The 22,122-nt window shown below is 34.8% G+C and overlaps 1 protein-coding gene across 3 annotated transcripts in view; it reads left to right on the top strand.

Moving 5' to 3' along the window:
• The window catches only part of LOC148949905 (glycerol kinase-like), a 126,812-nt gene extending 105,958 nt beyond the window's left edge, over positions 1-20,854 (top strand). For all 3 annotated transcript variants that reach the window (XM_089091992.1, XM_089091991.1, XM_089091990.1), the window contains exon 13: positions 20,691-20,854. In XM_089091992.1, coding sequence (XP_088948118.1) covers positions 20,691-20,839 — 149 coding nt within the window. In that variant the 3' untranslated portion in view covers positions 20,840-20,854. The remainder of the gene's footprint in view (positions 1-20,690) is intronic.
• The last annotated feature ends 1,268 nt before the right edge of the window (positions 20,855-22,122 follow it).

Below are 22,122 nucleotides of genomic sequence, written 5' to 3'. Positions count from 1 at the left end.
ACCAATAGGCTACCCATAACATGCCTGGTTGGACTGGTCAGATATTTTTGGTTACGCGATGGTTTATTCATTAATTAAAATTAATAGAAATTTAGCCTGTGTTATACATTCCAACCTAGTGTGAACTGATCTAAAATCAATAAAAATAGTTTAAAAACAAAAGGATCTATTCAATTTCTGACTGGATTGGGTTTTTCTACCTCTGCTGGGTAAGCCTGCACCCTCAGTGATGCCATTAGTTTTGAATTCCTATTGAACCTTCCTGTTAAAGCTCGCAACTTTCTTTATCACTTCCTAATGCTCTTTTAGACAGAATATTAATACAATTTGCAATTTTAAATTCAAAAAATGGCTTTCAGTTCAAGATTACCAGTTTCAATTATCTCTTGAGACAGGGCCATATCTAGGATTTTTCCGGGGGAAGGGCGGATTACAAAAGAATTTTTTCGGGGCGGGGGGGGGGGGTACAAAAAAAACGCATCAAAAATTAGTTTTTATTCATTTTTGTTACGTTTTTACAAGTCGGACAAAACTTTCGGGGGGGATGGGGTTCAAAACCCCTACCCCGCCCCCCTGGATACGGCCTAGTCTTGATATATCAGATTAGCGTGATATACATTATTATCAAAATATGAGCATAAAAAATAAACATTTAATGATCAATTTATCGTCGAATTTACGTTAAAAAAGCGAAGTGAACAAGAATTAATGGTTAGGACAATTTTAGACAAATTTCTTATTTGTCTCTATAATTTCCTTCATGCTCAGAGCACCTAATCAACATTTTTCTTGCTAGAAGACCGAGTTATTCGAAATTTCGAATGCCCACATATTGTGGTATTATATCCACAAATAAGTCCGTTATCCCAGCCCTGGAATAACGAAATTGGGAGGGTACTATCATTTTCTAGGAAAGAAATATTAAACATAATATTGATTTCTCTTTATTCAAACTATCAAACATAATACGTTAGGCAATACTGAGCTACGACGCGTGCTAATTATCTATTCAAAGCATAAGCTGTTCGAACATTCGAAGTGTCTTTCCTCTGGTGTTTTAGAGAATTGTTAAAATGCCAGTGCCATTTAACCTTGGGTTGAAGATACATCAAGTAACTCTAAAATGAATTATGAAACCATAAAGAAATTCAAATATTAAGACCAGTTTTATTATGCTGCAATAATCAAACAAATCATGCAGTTCACAATAGAACTGCAGCTTATAAAGCTGACAAGAATCACAGCGTAATCACACTAATATATTCTACAATACTGATACCGACATATTGATATGCTGATATTGAAATACCGCAATACTGATATATTGATATACTGATGTACAATACTGGTACTGATATACTGCAGTACTGATACTTTGCGATACTGACTCTAATAAATACTGCAAGATAGTGATATGTTGGTGATCTGATTTTAATATACAATACTGATACTAATATATACTGCGATACTGAGCTGAGCAATATTTGCTTTAAAAAGAGCAAAATTTGCGAAGATAGGGTTCAAAGAAGGGGTAATTAACCGCTTTTCAGGCATTTTTTTTTTTTCTTCTCAAAATCAAGTATCAATCAAAAGAGAAAGCAACTGCAAAGAAATTCACATAGTTTCCAGGCCTTTTAGTAGGAAGTAATTGCTGCTGCTAACATCTCATCGTAGTTCAAATCTACCTGAGGCCATTATACACGTCTATCACGAGGCCATATCAATTAAGTCCTCTATCCCACTCTGCTAAGAGCTTCTCCTTTTCTCCTCTTGTGTAACTCCCTTATGACAAAAAAAAAACTTCAAAAATGTTTTCTCCTAAAATTTGTTTTTTCTTTCTATCTTGTACAGTCTATTGTGTATCATCTGGCCGTACCAATTACATCCTCTATTCCACTTTCTTGAGAGCTTCAATCTATTTTCCTCTCATGTAACTGTCGTAATTATGACAAAAAGAAAGTTTTTCTGACAAAAAGAAAGTTTTTCTCCTAAAACGCATTGTTTTTTTTCTATCATGTGTCATGTGGCCATATCAATTACATCCTCTGTCCCAGTCTGTTTAGACCTTTACTTTTTTCTCCTGTCTTTAAATGCTTATAGTTGTGACAAAAAGAACGTTGAAACGTTTTACTTCTAAAGCGCTCTTTTTTCTTCTACCGTGTACCATATATCGTATATCATGAAGCCATATCAATCACTTTCTCTATCCCTCTGTTCAGAGCTTCATTCGCTCCTCTCGTGTAACTCCCATAGTTATGAAAAAAAATGTTAGAAATTTTTACTCCTAAAATGCCCCCTTTCTAGCCAACTAATTATCATATTTTATCGATTTACCCCCCTGACTAAACAGATGAAGCTCTGTATTTGAATCTCCCCCCCCACCTAAAAACTGTAATTTCAAATAACACATTTACCGTAGATTTCTGAACCCTTTTTCATCATTTTAACCTTTGGTAAGGTTTATACACGGGTAGTTATAGCGTAAAATTCAACAAGGATATTGAACCTAGTAGGATATATGCATTCATTTACTGAATAATTACCAGATGATATAGAAAAGCATTGCTTTGCGCGAGCAAATAAACGGCTACGATGCATCTATCAAGAATGATGGTAATATAGGAGACCTGAATAACCGGTTTTGCCTTCTTCAAATACTGGCGGAAACTTGTTTCTGGTGGCAAGGGAGAAAATGCGCAACAAGCTCGCCAAAACACATGCTGCCTATAGTCTATTATAAATTAATGCGCCTAGGGTAGGATTGGTAGGATGAAGCAAATACTAACCCCTCCCTTTATGTCTACATTATTTTCGCACTCAAATTAAAACCCTATTTCCATATATCCCTAGTTAAAGTCCCAGTTCCAATTTCAACCTATTAGATTAATTGTAGAAACTTAACGGCATGGACTTATCCAGCGGAAGCTAGGGGGTTTGCACCCCCCGCTAGGATTGAATCTCCAACATTTTTATTGGGGGGGGCAAGAGGGGTCCATATCCAGATAGTCAAGGGGCATGGAGTATGTTGGAGATTCAATCTCCAACATACGACAATGGATTGGGTTTTCGACAAGGAGGCTGAGAGCAAGCAGTTGGTGGAAGGGTCGTGCTAGTTTCACCTTCTATATTCAATAAGTTCTTTTGTAGAATTTGACTTTGTAGATTTTGCTCTAGTGGTTTTCATTGGATGTTTGAAGCTTAGTTAGAAGTTTATCCTGAGCAAGGTATGGTTGGCTTTTTTCTCCTCTTTGCTTTTTGTGAATTTTAATAGTAACGTGATCCAGGGACGTACGCAGGGGGGTGGCTAGGGGCCCGGACTTCCCCCCAAATTTTCCTTGAATTTAGAGGCATGAGAGAAAAGTGATGTTTTTTATTATTGGCCTCCACCCCCCCCCCCCCGGAAAAAGTTCTTGCTTACGTGCCTGATGTGATTAAAACTTGCATGCATTTTATTAACTAATGCTTTTCTCTGGTAGCCGTAACAGAAATACTATCTTTATGAATATAACATCTTATATTACCATCCAATTGCAAAAAAAAAAAAAAAACAATCAGCAGCATACCAAAAACTGACTTCCAAGGATTTTCAAAGGGACAAAAAAAAGTCAAAGAGCAAAATTCTTGAGAATCATTACAAGAATTAAAATTAGAGTGAAACTATGAATCTAAAAAAACATATTGGGTCTGAATATGATTTTTTTTTTTTTTTTTTTCTGTGTTACTTTTTGCTCCGTGGAATGTAAAATCAGTTCACAGTAAGGAGAGTTGCCTAACGGTTCACAATGTTAAAGGGTGATGAATTATCTATTATTTACCATACATACTTAAATCTGTAGAGAAATATCTGATTATTTTTGATAATGTAAATTAAAAAAAAAAAACATTAACAGTATAGAAAAAAGAAGTTAGATAGAGAGGACATAGTTTTTCTTTATTTTATGCAATATATAATACATAAATTGACAATGAACAGTTATGTATTTTTAGAGTCGGTTGAAAAAATTAGTTAAACAAAAAATGTTTTGAAAATACTCCGTTTTGTTAGATTTCATTAACTAGGCCCAATCACAATGAAATTTAGCTAACGCTCCAACCATTCATAATAAGATTTAGCTAAATTCTACAGCTTGCAAGAACCAGATTCGAAGTTCAATTCATTCTTTCTCTTGGGGAGCTGAAATAAGGCCATGCCATTAGAAATTTACATTATCAACCTTTACCTGTATAGAAAAAAAACTGTATAGAAATTTACCTGTATAGAAATATACATTATCAACCTTTACCTGTATAGAAAAGTCTCTCCGGAGTCTGTCAGTCTCTGTTTAGTCTCCGGAGTGATAACATCATCTTTTTGGATCTAGTGAACTTTAAAACCAGCTGTGAAATTGTATTAATTCAGTGCCTTGAGCTATAATATATTCAGTGACCTTGAGGATTATTTCTGCTACGGATTATAATCTAAGGTAAACTTATTGATATGGACTAATTGCTTGTTTGGATTATTAATACGGTAGCAACAAAGTTCAAATTTTAAGGGAAAGGAAAGAAAAAGGATTATTTGGCTAATAATATAGTTTAATAGCCAAATTTTCATTGTTTTTTCGCTGATTAGTGACAGCCTGTGCAGAAGAGAGCGGGAACAAACACAAGAGCCGTATCGGTACCGGCCGGATATTGATCCTTAAACTGCTGGGGAAAGGCGATTTGGGTACCCGCACTTCCCACAGGTTTTGTTAGCTGTATCTCATCCGCATTCTGTCTGTGCAGCTCATATATAATGTTAGTGCTGTAACGTGAGCAAGATATTAATGGACTATGAATATTTACCTATTCTGAATTTTCTCCAATCAAATTATCGTGAAGGCGTTGATTACGTGACGATAATTAATCATACACTGGAATTTTTTGATGATAAAGTCATTCAAGACGCCAAAGTGGAGTTTTGGGGTATAGCAGATCCGAATAAATCTGTTCCAAAGCACCAGGGTGATCTAGCTTCGCAGAGAAATTTGAAAGATATTTTGGACTTGTTGCGTCAATGTGAATCTGATAATACCCTGCTGCCAATTTTTGTCATTGTCTCACCTACTGAAGTGCCGATTATCCCCACAGTACCCTACTCCAGGTTAGTCAGCAAAATTAGCTCCCTCGGCCGAGCACTTAAATATATAAACGAAAAGTGGCATGTGATTATTTGAATCTTCCTTCCTTGCCCAGTGCCTTATGTAAGACAAATATAAACACATCTGTTACTATTGTAGTAATCTCTGGAATATCTCCCAAGCTTGACAATCCTGTGAAAAGTCGCGATTCTATTGACCAAATCAAGGGACACCAAGCCATTCATTCTATCCAGCCGTCGGGCAATACACTTTTAGTGCAGATTGACCCAGTTGCTGCAAAGGACTTTTGTGATGCGGTACCTAATGTTCTGAAATGCGATGCAAAACTTCAAGAGCGGATACTCGTTGGAATATTTAAAGGCATACCGCTAGCTTATGATGTCAGTTTGTTCGTGGGGCGTGAAGGAGTTGTAGACGCTAAGCGCATCGGGCAGTCCTTGACTGTTAAGATATTCTTCGACGATGCTGTTGGACTTACAAATGCACCTCGTTTCGGGGTTAGGGTAGAATATGAAATTTTCCGAGTATTTGAGTGCCTCCGTCCTCCCCGTTGCTGTTATAAGTGTCAATCACCTGATAATATGAAGGCCAATTGCACCAGCCCTTCCAGCTGTTCCCGCTGCAGCGGAATGCATTTATCGACAAAAGATGCACCATGTTTGGCCGAACCGAAGTGTGCGCTATGTGGTGAAGGCCATGTTGCATTCAGTCTAAAGGGCCGCGTAATCTTCAGTGCCATAGCTAAGCGTGCTTCGAATAAGAAATGACTGGAACAGTAACGTTTTCTGTGTGTTCTCTGAACATAAATGACACCAAAGACAAAGATTATTCAATAAATCAGAAAATGATCGATTTTGACATCGTGTTGCTACAGGAACATCTTTTGCCAGCTGTAAGTGTCAGCTCACTAAACAGAAGTGATGAACATCTAGTTTATACAACTAGTGCCAGACGGACGAGGGCAGACCTTCCGGGGGGCTTGCATGTATTGTGTGTAAAAGACCTTCGTGCTTCTTTCCGCAGTGCATACACTCTTGTGATAATGTTATTGCCCTTCGAATTGCAAATCTAGTGATTATCAATACTTACCTACCTCATGATAAAAAAACAGTTTTGTCATTTAATAAATTCACAAAAATTGTGTCTTCTCTGAAGAATTTCCTTCGGAATATTGAAAGACATAGCTTTAAGTGGATCATAGTGGGAGATCTAAATTGTACCATAAATAGAGAGTCAACTCGGTCTGATCTTGTGCTTCAGTCTTTGCCAGATGGATATCAGATAGTAGCCAAGAGTGCAGATTTTTCATATATTAATAATAGTGAATGTGTGTCTGGTATAGACCACTGTGTTTGCTCGGCTGGTGTGATATGCTCGAGTGTCGAGGTTCATGATGAAGAAAGAGATTATGATCACCTCCCCCTCTCTTTTACCGTCTCTGTTTCGCATTCTTCTGGCCTGAATCAGTGCGAATCTTCTGTACGGAGCACGAAATGGTATGATAAGCGTGAATGGAATAAAGCTAACTGGACATTATATATCTGTACTTTGGCAGCTCTGCTCTCATCTGTGACAGTTCCTTACCATTTACTTTGTACCAGTGTCATCTCGCCTAATGTTCGATCACAACTTAATTCTTACTATTCTCAGATTGTTGCCTGCCTTAAACAAGCCGAGGCCATAGCTGTCCCTGTTTCACGTATTCGTTCGAAAACTAGAAGTTCTTTATGGAAAGAGGACCCTCAGTTAAAAATTGTGAAAAATCGGGCAAAAATGTGGCTTCGGATATGGAATGCGTGTGGCCGCCCCATTTCGGGTCATGTATTTAATATAAAAAAAAAAAACAAATCTGAATTCAAATCTTACTTGCGAAGCGTCCGATATAAGGGTAAGGAATTTCCGAAAAGTTCTTGGCAATGGAGTGAAGTGCTTAATTCTAGTAATCTAAACCCGACTGTTTCGTCCAGTTCAATACCCGATGATTCATGGGTTAGTCATTACTCGACAAGTTTCGGTACAGTAAATTATGCAGTCCATTCCAGGTTTTGTAAATTGCTTGATTCAGTTATTCCGCGTAGACTACAGCAGAAAGATATTATCCCTATTAATGCTGAGTCTGTTGTGAAAAGCATTAAAAAACTAAAATCTAAGTCTGTTGATTTGGATTGAATTTGTGTTGAACATTTAAGAATCGATTCTCCCGAGTTGATTAGACATCTGCAACTACTTTTTCAGATGTGTGTTAGTAGCTCACTAGTGCCTGATTCTTTCCTGTGTGGTACTGTTAACTTTGTTCTGAAGCGAGGGAAGGATCCGCTTAATTGTGGATCCTACCGCCCTATCACTGTAGCGTGTAATTTAAGCAAACTATTTGAATATGTACTGCTCCCATTTATTCAAGATAAGGTGGATTATGACGCAAATCAGTTCGGTTTTAAGTCGCGTATAGGATACCAGCATGCCCACCGTATACTTGCAAAGGTGTTACAAGAAGCACCTCGTTTAAAAACGGAAGTTCACTTTTGTGCGTTAGACCTATCTAAAGCTTTCAATACTGTGTGTCACTCTCAGGCATGGTTTTCTCTGGCACGTGTGGGAATGAAGAGTTCAATTATTTGTGTACTTTGGTGTTGGTACCAGAATTCATTTATTCAGTTGAGGCAGGGGTCCCGGGCCCTTGGTAAAATCCCAGTTAGACCTGGGGTTCGTCAGGGTAGTGTGCTTTCACCTCATATTTTTAAAGCTTGTTTATTGAGTGTTCTTAATATGATACCACTTTCTTACTCTTCAGGGTTGTCAAACGTCTCTTATATTGCATATGCGGATGATCTTCTGCTTGTTAGCAGGTCAAAGTTTACATTAATGAAGTCTGTACTACTTGTATCGCGGCTGTATGGGGAAATCGGATTAAGCCTCAACACTGATAATTGCGAATATTTAGTGTTTAATTCAAAATCTTCAGCAATGCCGCTTGATTGCGGCGTAGTTTCTGTAAAAAGTGTTGAATCTTTCCGATGTCTTGGGATCAATATTCGCAAATCGCTTACTTTATTTCTTTTCCGGACATTGAGTGATATTAAAGATAAGCTGAAACTGGGGTACGCCAAAATTGTCCCCAACAGGGGAAGATATAACAGAAAAGCATTGGCTAAATTGTACTCGAGTTTTTGTGACCATGCAGTTTTGTTCCCAGCTGGCCTTCACATCCTGTTTCGGCCAGGGGATATTAGCGATATTAGAATTATGTATTTTAGATATTGCAAGTTTTTATTGTATCTACCTCGCAGATACAGTAATAGAAAGATTATGCGGATTTTTGGCGCTCCGGATATTGTAAATTGTTTTGTCAGACAAAGTATACGTCTTCAAGAGAACATTTATGCTACTTTGGGTGTTAACCACCCACTTATCCGGGTAGCCACAGCGCATTGAGTGTAATATTTATTTATTGTGTTGTTGTTAAATGTATCTTTGTGGTTTTTTTTTTGTTTGTTTATTTTTTTTTTCTCTTTTCTTGTGTTACTCCACTTCATTTTCTGTATAGTGGGTCAAAAATAAATTATTATTATTATTAAAAAAAACTGTATAGAAATTTACCTGTATAGAAATTTACATTATCAACCTTTAGCGGTATAGAAAAAAAACTCAGAAATTCAAACCTATGGTGGTGACAATTTTCTATTTAAACTATCCAACCAGATATATCTTATTGGGGATGAGCCTAGTGCTAGCTGAATCTCGGCGCTAATTGAGCCTCGTCATTAACTAAATTTCGGCGTTAACTAGTTATTAATATTTGGGTGTACAGAAAAAGACTACAAACGATCTTTTACTGTGAAAATTTACTATCTGAGCAAGCCGATTAAAAAAGCAGGTACTTTCCTATTATGTGGACACCTCTAAAAAGTCAAGTTTGGTTAATGCTAATGAAATAAAACAAAATAAGATGAATACATAATAGTTTATAAACAAATTTAGGCTATATATTTGTACATTAGGGGGCGGGGGTTGGGGGTGAAGCATTGCATATATTAAATACGCAACCTAACCTAGGTACCTCCCCCCCCCTAAACCCCAAAAAAACAACAGTTTAAATATAGTTCCCAGAGTGAGAAATTCCTGAATACTTGTTTATACAACATCAGATAGCATCAAATCTTCGCTTTTGTCGAGTAGATGCCTCGGGTTTTCGTGACTGGTATTTAGAGGTGTCCACATAATGGGAAAGTGCCAAAAAGCCTTAGCAATTGGTCTGGTATTAGCTAAAAGCATTGCCTAATTATCGTCATTAACTAATCTTAGTAATAAGGCCCATTCACAGTGAGATTTTACTAATACTGAAATTCAGCCCGTCCGAAACCCGGTATTAGCTGGTGCAAGTGATCGGATTTTGCAATTCACGATTGATAATTTAAGCGCTGAAATCAATCAATACCTTAATTAACCCATGCATTTGTCTTTATGTTCGTTCTCATATGTCCGTACTCTTATGTCCGTTCTCATTGTATCTCTTGTCGACAGATGCTTTTGAGCTCAGACGAGCCCAACTAGCTCCTTCCAGTGTTTCATTTATTTTTATTACACTTTTTGTTTATTATTTGTTTTGTTTGTATTTTTTATCTATCTGGATTTGGGTATTAGCCAATTAGAAAATTATATGAAAAATACTGATTGGCTCGGCCTTTCTGAGTTCAGATCGATTGAACTTCAATTGTCTCGATCCTGATCTGGACGCTAACTTAATGTCTGTTGTGAGGTTTAGGTTCGACTGATTCTTAGAATTAGTGCGAGCTAGATCTCGGTATTAATAAAATCTCATTGTGAATTTGACTATTTCATAAACATCTTTTCAATTTATTAACACCGAGATCTTAATAATAATGAATTCTGCCTAACGTCAAGATTTGGACCATAGGCAATATGGTTGCAGCGATAGCTGCAACTTACTAAAAGAGTGAACAGAGACTATAGTATCTAAAATCCAAAAGAGTATCCAAATATAGTATCCAAAAGAGCCTATAGTATCCAAAATTTTAAAAAGGCAGTTCAGAAAAATTGTCTAGTTAGGAAAAAATACCATTTGCAGCTGATCCAAGATTGGCAACCATTATTTCCATTAATCTTAAAATTAAAATATTACTTTGCAAATAAATTTAAAGGAATTTTGAAAAAAAACCAAACCCCTACGATAATGGCATCGGATCGAAATGAAAAGTACACCATTGAAATCGCCATTGTCAAAAACCCCATTTAGGAAATTCACAGCCCTCCACCTTGAACAACAAGGACAGTTTCTTTTTTGTATTGGTAGCAATGTTCTTTTTTTTTCTTTTTATTTTTTATTCGCTACTAGTTGGGCAGTGGAACATCCTAGAGAGCTGATAAGGTCTCATTCAAACGCTAATTTTATATCTACCTGTTTTTTTTTTTTTTTTATAAGCTCATCTTCATAGTGCCGCCATAAAGTGTAAAATTGGAATAACAATAGCACTTTTAGGTGCCATTATTAGCTAACGGAAAGATTTAGAAGGCCCATTCACAACGAGATCTGACTTATACCGAGATCGAGCTAGCGCCAATTACGGGAACCAGTTGTAATTCCTGAAATTAGCACTAGTGAAATTTTGGTATTAGTTAAATCTCATTTTGAATGGGCCATGAACTAGCTAATCAGATATATCTTATTATTAGTGGGTCTAGTGTTAGCTAAACCTCACTGCTAGCTAAACTTCGGTGGCTAGTCATTGTGAACATGCCTTAACAACTTTTTTTTTCATATTATCTTTGCTAGTGCTGCTGCTATGATCAAATACTTTTTTTTTTAGATCAATCGATCAAGAAACGTAAATTTTAATATCAGTGTCAGAAACCTAAATTGGTGATAATGATTCACTAGCAAAAAGCAATTACCTGGAGAATTTTTTTTTCACTTAAGCCATTTAATAATAATAATAAAAAATATATCTGTCCGTCTGTCTGTCTGTCCTTTATGCAATTCAACAAATAGTGATGAACGAGAGTACTTGCAATTTTTTTTTTTACTACAAATAAAATAAAAATAAAACTTTTTTGCCCCTTGGGCTTTTCGGAGGTCTATTCAAACCTGAAACCACGATTTTCTAAAAAGTCTCTTTAGTTGTTTCAAAATTATTAGGTTTTTAGCACAGTATCTCATTTCAATCAGTGTTGCCACTTTGAATTGTGAAGGTATATAAGCAAAACTAAATCAGTTGAATTTTTCACCGCTTTTCGTACGAAAAAAAAATCAAACATTAACAGTCGGTTGGTTCCCAAAGACAACTACACTTTCAAAGGAAAGCTGCGCTTTCTTAAGCTGTTTGGTGCTATGTTTTTAGCTTTTTTCATTTTTCATCCACGTATTTTTTTTTATTTTTTTTATTTTTTTTTGCGCCTGCGTCGTGTTTACCGAAGGTGTTTTTCATTACCAGTTGAATTCCCAATATTTCTTAATTCTTTAAGATATGATATGGTTGCGTCCGTTTCCAATTAATCAATTCGAACCATCAGATTTCATTTATGCGTTCCTTGGTACTGTTAGGACTCAGAAATTTGGTGCTGATCCGAAGTATCTTCCATAAGTTTTATATGGCCTTTCATGAATTTTATATATGTATATACACACATATGCACATACACACACACACACACATATATATATATATATATATATATATATATATATATATATATATATATATATATATATATATATATATATATATATATATACATTATATATATATACATCACATATACATTATATATATCTTTATATAAGTGATCAATAATTGTATATGTATGTATTTATTTTTTCTCGAAAACGGCTCCTTTTTTCGGGAAAATTAGTATCTCGGAATATTCTCGCATAAAAAACTCTAGATAGGTCAGAAGTCTGAGAAAATTCGTTAAGAGCCTTAATTTTGGTTTTTGTAAATGACGTCATGTATTATGTTCCTTATATGATGTCATGCATAGAATAAATAAGAGTATTGAGTTTCCAACGCATCAGTTATTTATATAATATAATGTCTTTTGGAAGGCCCAAAAAACGAAAATTTGCAGTTGCTGTTACTATAAATGATGATAGCTCTAGGTATTGTGTAACAAGTAAAAAAAAATGACTAAAGGATGTTCCTACTTCCAGGAAATTTTAACTTGGATCTTTTAAAGTTCAAATTTCAATAAATAAAATTAAGGCTTTTTGAACTCTTCCAGTTGTAACGCTGTTCTCTCAGTGGCGTTGGCAGTTTTTAATTCTCATTAATTCCGCGCAAAAGTGCCGAAGATCTGTATTTTATAATTTCTCAATACTCTGCCTTCTTCCTTCTATAGTTCAGGTTAACTTATAAATATTCACATAAACGTTTAGAAAAAGTGCCGGAGATATTTCTTTTATCCATTCTCCTTACACACTAACATACAATCAAAATTTAATATTAAATAAAAGACAGTCTCATTAAACCTGCGCAAAAGTGCCGAAGATCTGTCTTATCATTTCTCGTTACTCCACCTCCTTCCTTCAAACTTTCATAGTAACTTATAGACAGTCTCATTAAACCTGCTAAAAAGTGCCGAAGATCTGTCTTATCATTTCTCCATATTCCACCTCCTTCCTTCAAACTTCCATAGTAACTTATACAGTCTCATTAAACCTGTGCAAAAGTGCCGTAGATATGTCTTTTATCATTTCTCCATTCTCCACCTCCGTCCCACATTAGGTCAGATTTTCTTAAATACAGTCTCCTTATACCTGCGATAAAGTGTATGATACATTTCTTTTATCAGTTAACCTTAAACAAACATATTCATAAAATAGATAAGTTTAACTGATAGACAGTAGTAGTGTCTTATATAAAGGTTTCAACCCTACAAGAAAACCTACGCCTGAGGCATGAATATACAGAGAAGCTTAACCAGTACATTGCCTTACCAAGGACAGTTAGCTATTACTGTGAGCGATACATGAGTTACCAGACTGATTTTTGAGGCAATACCCACGATTACAAGAATATACAGTGTAGTTTGACGTGCACATTACAAAAAGCGACCAATCCTTTTATATTATAGACATATAAAGCGATCAAACAAGTTTTGAAAGTATAATTGAGATTGTATAACGCAACCAGACGGGTTTTTGAGGCACTTTCATCATAACGTGTTTTTTTTTGTTTTTTTTTTTCAAAAACTAGAAATTGGTACGAGTGATTGCATGATATGCCTTTACAGACTGGTTTAGACATAGGTTTATAAGCCAAAACTTTTGATTTTCACATTACGTATTCAAAAGTGGTTTCTGAGGCAACACCTATTTTTTTTGACAATTGCCTTAACTCGAGACTAGTTTCTTAGGAATGTGTCGTTGCTAATTAAGAAATTGGATGCTACACTCAGAATTGTTTGATTGACATATGCTGTTGAAACATTTTGTGTAAATGCTAACTATTTGTAAAAAGGGATAAGGGATTCGCGAATTGGACTGTACGAACGATCTTATTTGAATAACAAGGGAAAAAAATGAGCTAGATAACATTTGCGAATTGGATCATATGAAGGTGGAGAAAAAAGGGTTAAACCGATTAGCAGTTAAGGTAATATCAGAGAGCATGTTAACTCATAGTCTATTTATTATAAACTTGGGACAATATTAATCTATAAAAATGGTTAACGATGATAAAATTGTCTTACGAAAAGAACTAGCTTTGCTTCTTCTATGTGCTCTGTATAATACAAAAGTGGTTTTTGAAAAGTGTTGTCAATTTAAAATAGAATCTAACGTTATATTATACTAAAAAGTTTATAATAAGAGAGATGTAGATGTCAAGAAAAGAATTTTAATAATGAAATTCAGAACAATCCATAGAAATCCTTACAAATCAAGTAGTGAGGTGTATACGAGTACGAATCGCCAAGGATCATAAGCACCAATGGCCCTAACCACCAGGGACCTCAACCCCCAAAGGTTACCTATCCCCAAACTTGAAGGGGCCCCCTCCCCTCCAACTTTTTGCCCCCCCCCAATTTTTTTTTAACTTTTTTTTATTATTTTTTTTAACGTTGTATTTTTTCAACTTTTTTTTACATGTCTTCGAATGAGATGAAACATACTTAAAACATTGAAAAATCACATTTAATATTTTCCAAACTCAAAATCAGAATGGTATGAATATGTTAGTCATGACCTTTACTATTAGAAAAATAATGTTTGTAGTAGCACTGTTTTTTTATTGGACAATTTTTTTGGACTTCGAAATTATTCAACTTTTTTTTTACGTATCTCAAAATGACATGAAATATGCTTATGGCTCTAACAATTGTACTCTATGCTTAATCAGAGACACGATGCGGCTTTCCCACTGGTACTTTATGGCGGGTTATCAATAATATCTGGTCTATTGTATTATTAAATTAATGTTGCTCACGCAGTGGAACGATACATACGTAAGCTAAACCATTACAAATGAGAAGATAGAGCATTTAAATAAAGTGTGCTCACTCGACAATGTACCTGAAGCAGTGAAAGCTGACGAGAAAAATTATTTAAAGGGTGGAACAAGTATAAATACTAGCATTATTGAGATGTATGCATGCATTGTCATGACAGTAAGGAATTAAATTTCTTTGGAGTACCGAAAAAAATTCAACTCTTATGTTGGTGGATATGCGAGATTGAGATCTCCAGAGATGATTGCACTCAAAGAGAATGCCAATATAAAAATAATCGTTGATGATAGAGGACAACTCCTTGCTACTGTTGCAGGTAACACATTACCTACTGATACATCCAATTGTCAGCTTTCGGATATTAGCATTCAACGGAAGGTAAAAAAAGGAAGGCCTACTCTTCTATTAATATCAAAAGCAATATCTTATCTACATGCCGAAACTATTACCTTTGCAAAAACAATGTAATAATATACAGTGAAATGGCCCGAATAATAGAGAGGATGATTACACATAATATGACTATAAAATAGAAATATGAATTGATGAGAAACAAAGTCTCAGGATACTTTATTATGACTAATGAAACAGTCATTAGACCAAATAAGACCAAAGAAGAACATTATATTGAGCCTGTTGATGAAACACCAGTAAAAATTGTGTATGACTCAAAATGGAATAATGATTATTCTACTGATTACGAACTAAGAGAAGACAATAGCTACAATATCGAGAGAGAACGTGGTGAACTATTTTATGGAACAGATTTAAAATGTCCAAAGTTGATCATTGATATTAATAATGTATCATAATATATTTTTGTATTAATATTCTACATAGCATTATTTCATTAAAAATATATTATGCATTACATTGTTATGTGTTCATTATTTTTAGAGTATGCTAGCATATCACACGTTCAGAATGTCTATTAAAACATCGGAGATGTAAGAAAAGGAATTTGCATGCATCTATTGTCATACACATGGGATAACATTGACAAAATCTAGGTATCAGAATGAATAAATTCTTTATCAACATCCGTTGTTGGATATATCATTATGAAAAAATTGTAAGTAAGTAAGTAAGTAATAAACTCTTTCTTGAATCCACCTCTTGGATACACAATACAGAAATTTAATTCAGGAAATTATAAAAAAAAATTGAACAAATTCTTTATTAACATTCATTATCGATTGAATTCGCTTCCTGGACAGACAATACAGCCATTTCACAAAATCTAAATATAAGAGTGATTAAATTCTATATCAACATCCTTTGTCGGATAAAATTGAAAGAATCTAAGTATCCGAGTTATTAAATTCTATATCAACATCCCTTTCTCGGATACATGGGATAAAATTGACAAAATCATCGACAAAGTATCAGATAAAGACAAAGTCGACAAAGTAAAATCGACAAAGTATCAGAGTGAATAAATACATTATCAACTTCCTTTGTCGGATATGTCGGATAAAACTGACAAAAGATGGTAATCAAGGTGAATCATGTTCACATAAAGATCCTTTGTCGGATACATGGTGGAAAATTGACTAACTACAAGTATTACAGTTAATAAGTGAGTTACTAACATCTCTTAAATGTATTATCAACATCACTTTTCTCACATATTGTATACAATTAATAAAATACATCCATGAATTTGATTAAATTCGATATCAACATTCTTGTCTCGATACATGGGATAAAATTGACAAAATCTAAGTATCAGAGTTATTAAATTCTATATCAACATCTATTTCTCAGATACATGGGATAAAATTGACAAAATCTAAGTATCAGAGTGAATAAATGCTTTATCAACATCCCTTAAATGCATTATCAACATCACATGTCAGATACGTCGGATAAATTTGACAAAATCTAAGTACCAAAAAGAACAAATTCGTTTTCAAAGTTTTTATCGGATACATCAGATAACAGTCATAAAATTCAAGTTCTATTCATTTTGACATCATGCTTCGTTACGTTGAATTTAGGTTAGACTGGTTATAGATGGCAGCACACCCGCTCAGACACACAGTCATAGTGAGAGATATATTCAAAAAGTTGAGATAATTTAGGTTCACTTAGAGTGGCCACTCAGTATTGCCTCAAAAACCAGTCTGGTAACTTATATATCGTTCACAGTAATAGCTAACTGTCCTTGGTAAGCCAATGTACCGGTTAAACTGCACTGTATATTCATGCCTCAGGCGTAGGTTTTCTTGTAGGGTTGAAACCTTTATATAAGACACTACTTCCATACTCCACCTCCTTCCTTCAAACTTTCTTAGTAAGTTATAGATATTCTCATTATCGTTGCGAAAAATTTCCGAATACATGTCTTTTATCATGTCTTATTACTTACTCTCAGTACAAATAAATTTCAGTTTATCTTCAAGACAGTCTCATAAACGCTTCGAACCATATCCGGATTCATGTTTTTTATCATTCAACCACACACCACCTCATTACTACACTAGTACATTGTATCTGCTACAGTCTCCAATTCCCATCAAACATTAGCCGAAATCTGTATTTTATCATTTCTCAATACTCTGTATCCTTCATTCAAAATTTCATGGTAACTTATAGACATTCTCATTAAACCTGCGCAAAAGTGCCGAAGATCTGTCTTTTAATTTATCAATAAACACACTCCTTCATTCAAACTATCATAGTAACTTATAGACAGTCTCATTAAACCTGAGAAAAAGTGACGAAGATATGTATTTTATCATTTCTCCATACTCCACCTCCTTCCTTCAAACTTTCATAGTAACTTATAGACAGTCTCATTAAACCTGCGCAAAAGTGACGAATACATGTCTATTATCATTTCTACATCGTTCCCCTCATTCCTTCACACTGTTATAGTAACTTATAGACAGTCTCATTTAACCTGCGCAAAAGTGTCGAAGACCTGTCTTTTATCATTTCTCCATACTACACCTCCTTCCTTCAAACTTTCATAGTAACTTATAGACAGTCTTTTATGTTGTTTGTTTCCTTATTATATCCTTGTGGATAATATTATTTTGTTTTTTCTTTTTTTTACTCCGCATTTATTTTATATTACGTGTTACAAATAAACTTACTTACTTACTTAAACCTGCGCAAAAGATCCAAAGATCTGTCTTTTATCATTTCTCCATACTCTGCCTCCTTCCTTCAAACTTTCATAGTAACTTATAGACAGTCTCATTAAACCTGCGCAAAAGTGCCGAAGATCTGTCTTTTATCATTTCTCCATACTCAACCTCATACATTCAACCTTTCAAATAAAATTATAGACAGTTAATTAAAACAGCGCAAAAGTTCCTAAGATCTGTCTTTTAGCATGCATCCATACAACACCTACTTACTTCAAACTTACATAGTAAATTATATACATTGTAATTAAACCTGAGCAAAAGTGCCGAAGATCTGTCTCTTATCATTACGCCCTCCTCCCGCTACTTCCTTCAAAATTACTAAGTATATTATATACAGTCTAATAAAACCTGATCAACAGTGCCGTAGATCTGTCTTTTATAATTACTCCATACTCCACCACCTGCATTCAAACTTACAGTGAAACTTATACAGTATCATTAAAACTGAACAAAAGTGCCGAAGATATGTCTATTATAATTTAAAAATAATCCACCCACGTCCTTAAAAATTTAATAGTAACTTATATACAGTCTCATTAAACATGTGCAAAAGTGCCGAAGATATGTTTTTTATCATTTCTCCATACTCCACCTCCTTCCTTCAAACTTTCATAGTAACTTATAGACAGTCTCATTAAAGCTGCGCAAAAGTGCCTGAGATCTGTCTTTAAAATTTCTCCATAATCCACCACCGAACTACAAAATTTCAGAGTAACTTATAGACAGTCTCATTAACCCTGCTCAAAAGGGCCGAAGATCTTTATTATAATTTTTCCTTAATCCACTTCCGTCCATCAACCTTTCATATTAACTTATATACAGTCTCTTTCAACCAGCGCTAAAGTGACGACTATATGTCTTTTATCATTTCTACAAACTCCCCCGCATACCTTCAAACTGTCATATTAACTTATAGACAGTCTCATTAAAACTGATCAAAAGTGCCGAAGATCTGTCTTTTCTAATTTCTACATACTCCACCTCCGTCCTTCAAACTTTCATAGTAATTTATAGACAGTCTCATTAACCCTGATAAAAAGTGCCGAAGATCTGTTTTTTATCATTTCACACTACTCCCCCTAAGTCCTTCTAAATGTAATTTAAAATTATAGACATTCACATAAACACTGATCAATAGTTCAAGAGAAAGGTATTTTAATTTCTCGATACACAACCACCGTCATACAAACTTTCATATTAACTTATAGACAGTGTCATTAAACCTGCACAAAAGTGCCGAAGATCTGTCTTTTATCATTTCTACAACCTCCCCCTCATTCCATCAAAATGTCATAGTAAATTATAGAAAGTCTCATTAAACCTGATCTAAAGTGCCGAAGATCTGTGTTTTATCAGTTCTAAAGACTCCCCCTCCTTCATTCAAACTTTCATAGTAACTTATATACAGTCTAATTAAAACAGCTCAAAAGTGCCGAAGATCTGTCTGTTATCATGTCTAAATACTCCTCCTCATGCCTTCAAACTTTCATATTTACTTATATACAGTATTATTAAACCTGCGAAAAAGTGCCTAAGATCTGTCTTTATCATTTCTCCATACTCCACCTCCTTCCTTCAAACTTTCATAGTAACTTATAGATAGTCTCATTAAACTTGCGCAAAAGTGCCGAAGATCTGTCTTATCATTTCTCCATAATCCCCCTCCTTCCTTCAAAATTTCATAGTAACTTATAGACAGTCTAATTAAACCTGCTCTAAAGTGCCGAAGATATGTATTTTATCTTTTCTCCCTACTCCACCTCCTTACTACAATCTAACATATTAAATTATATACAAACTAATAAAACCTGCGCAAAAGTGACTAATATATGTTTATTATAATATATAACGAAACAACATCCTACATCCAAACTTTCATAGTAACTTATAGACACTCTCATTATTACTGCTAAAAAGTGCCGAATATATGTCTTTTATAATCTCACAACACACACCCTCATACCAACAAACTTTCATATAAAGTTAGATACATTCTCCTTAAACCTGCGCAAAAGTGCCAAATATATGTCTTATCAATTCTCCACACTCCCCCTCCTTCCTTCAAACTTTCATAGAAACTTATATACATTCTAATTATACCTGCGAAAAATTGCCGAATATATTTATTTATAATTTATACACACACATCAACCTTCCTTCAAAATTTAAAATTAAGTTATAGACCGTCTAATAAAACCTGCGCACTAGTGCCGAATATATTTATTATCATTTATCAATAAACAACCTCCATCCAACAAAAATTAATATTAACATATAAACAGTCTCATTAAACCTGAGAAAAAGTTCCGAATATGTGTCTTTTATCATGTCTCCATACTCCACCTCCTTCCTTCAAACTGTCATAGTAACTTATAGAAAGTCTCATTAAACATGCGAAAAAGTGCCGACGATATTTTTTTTATCATATCTCCTGACTCCCACTCAGTCCTTCACTCTGTCTTTGTAACTAATAGACAGTCTCATTTACCCCGATATACAGTGCCTTAGATATTTCTATTATAAGGTCTCCATACTACAACTAATACCTTAAAAATTTCATATTAAATGAGAGACATGCTCAATAACAATGCAAAAAAGAGGCGAAGATCTGTATTATCATTTATCATAACTCCCGCACCGTACTTCAAACTATCATAGTAAATTATATACATACTCATTAACACTGTGCACAATAGCCGAAGACATGTTTTTTAAAAGGCAACCTTAATTGACCTCCGTACTTCTCTAGGCTTGTTTTTCATATAGACAGTCATCTTTTCGCATCGATAAAGTGTAGGATACATCTCTTATCAAACAACATTACATAACCTACAAAAAAAAATATTTCATTTTTACTTAAATACAGTCTCACGTTATGAAAGAATTTGCATTAATTAATTTGAAAAAAAATTTTATGATTGACTTTATTATTTTGTTTTCCTTCAAGGAATGCCGCATATTGGTTATCCTACATTGGCAGAAAAGAAGAAAGAACACACTGGAATTTTGTATTTACATCATGAGCCTCCAGACGAAGGCTTTCAAAAGAATTATGACCTCATCAATCCGTTGTCGTATGGTTCCAAAGGAGATTGATCTCATGATAAACGATTGTTATTGTTTTTTAGTTTGTTAATTTAATTATATGTATTTTTTCTTATAATGTTTGTTTTTTATAGTTATAGTTATTTATGGCTATGTAGCGGGGTTTAATATTATCCCGGGGTCTTTAATTCGGGGTGCTAAACGACCACAATTCTGAAGCAAATATAGTACAGCTTGGAAAAAAATTCAATTTCATTCATTTTCCAGACTGAATTCAGGGCTGAATAGTGACAGATCTTAAATAAAAACTAATTTTCAGATTTTCGCCTAAGATCAACTCATATCTAGACTTTTAAAAATAAATTATCACTTTTGTTCAGTTATCCAGACTGAGAAATGACTCTAATTGGTGTTGTCCGCTTTATATGATTCTTTTCTGAAGGTGAGATTTATACCCCGTGATTTTAAACTTTGAACACATTACCAATTACAGTTTTTCAAGTTTTTCAGGAGTTTTCAAGTTTTTCAATTATGTACGCAAGTTTTTCAGGAGGGGCGAAGGCAAACTAGAAAAATAATTAAACAAAACATAGGTGGTATCGTAAGAAGAAAGTTGGGATTTTATTAGTGACAGAGGCACAAAGCCCCTTCCCTACTGAGAAAATCTCGTATCTTATTTCGTTCTGAAGATACTCCGACTTTTCTCTTTTTTTGTCCAAAACACTGTTTCCAATACACTGTCAGAATCAGTTTTGCCATATCTTAGAAGTAAAAATAAAAATCACTTGAACGCATTTTTAGGTGTTTCCAACTTAGGTCGCGTGAATCCTGGTGGCTTTCTCACGGAATATTATGGAAGAAATCAGAGCAATAAGTCTCCCATTATCCCATCGTATCGTGCTAAATGTTTTTCAGCAGAGAAGAGGTTTGTTTTAGAATAATATCCCCAAGGAAACTGATCCTGATGTGTGTGTGTGTGTGTGTGTGTGTGTGTGTGTGTGTGTGTGTGTGTGTGTGTGTGTGTGTGTGTGTGTGTGTGTGTGTGTGTGTGTGTGTGTGTGTGTGTGTGTGTGTGTGTGTGTGTGTGTGTGTGTGTGTGTGTGTGTGTGTGTGTGTGTGTGTGTGTGTGTGTGTGTGTGTGTGTGTGTGTGTGTGTGTGTGTGTGTGTGTGTGTGTGTGTGTGTGTGTGTGTGTGTGTGTGTGTGTGTGTGTGTGTGTGTGTCTGTCTGTGTTTGTGTTTGTGTGTCGGGGTGTGGGTGTGTGGGGGTGTGTGTTTGTGGTGGTGGGGGTGTGGGAGGGAGTGTGGGTGGGTGTGTGTCTGGGTGGGTGTGTGT

This window comes from Artemia sp. Qi Xiang Cuo, chromosome 7, assembly GCF_049724085.1.
Source record: "Artemia sp. Qi Xiang Cuo chromosome 7, ASM4972408v1, whole genome shotgun sequence".
NCBI classification, from domain to species: Eukaryota; Metazoa; Arthropoda; class Branchiopoda; order Anostraca; family Artemiidae; genus Artemia; species Artemia sp. Qi Xiang Cuo.
This window is presented reverse-complemented; position numbering and strand designations above follow the sequence as displayed.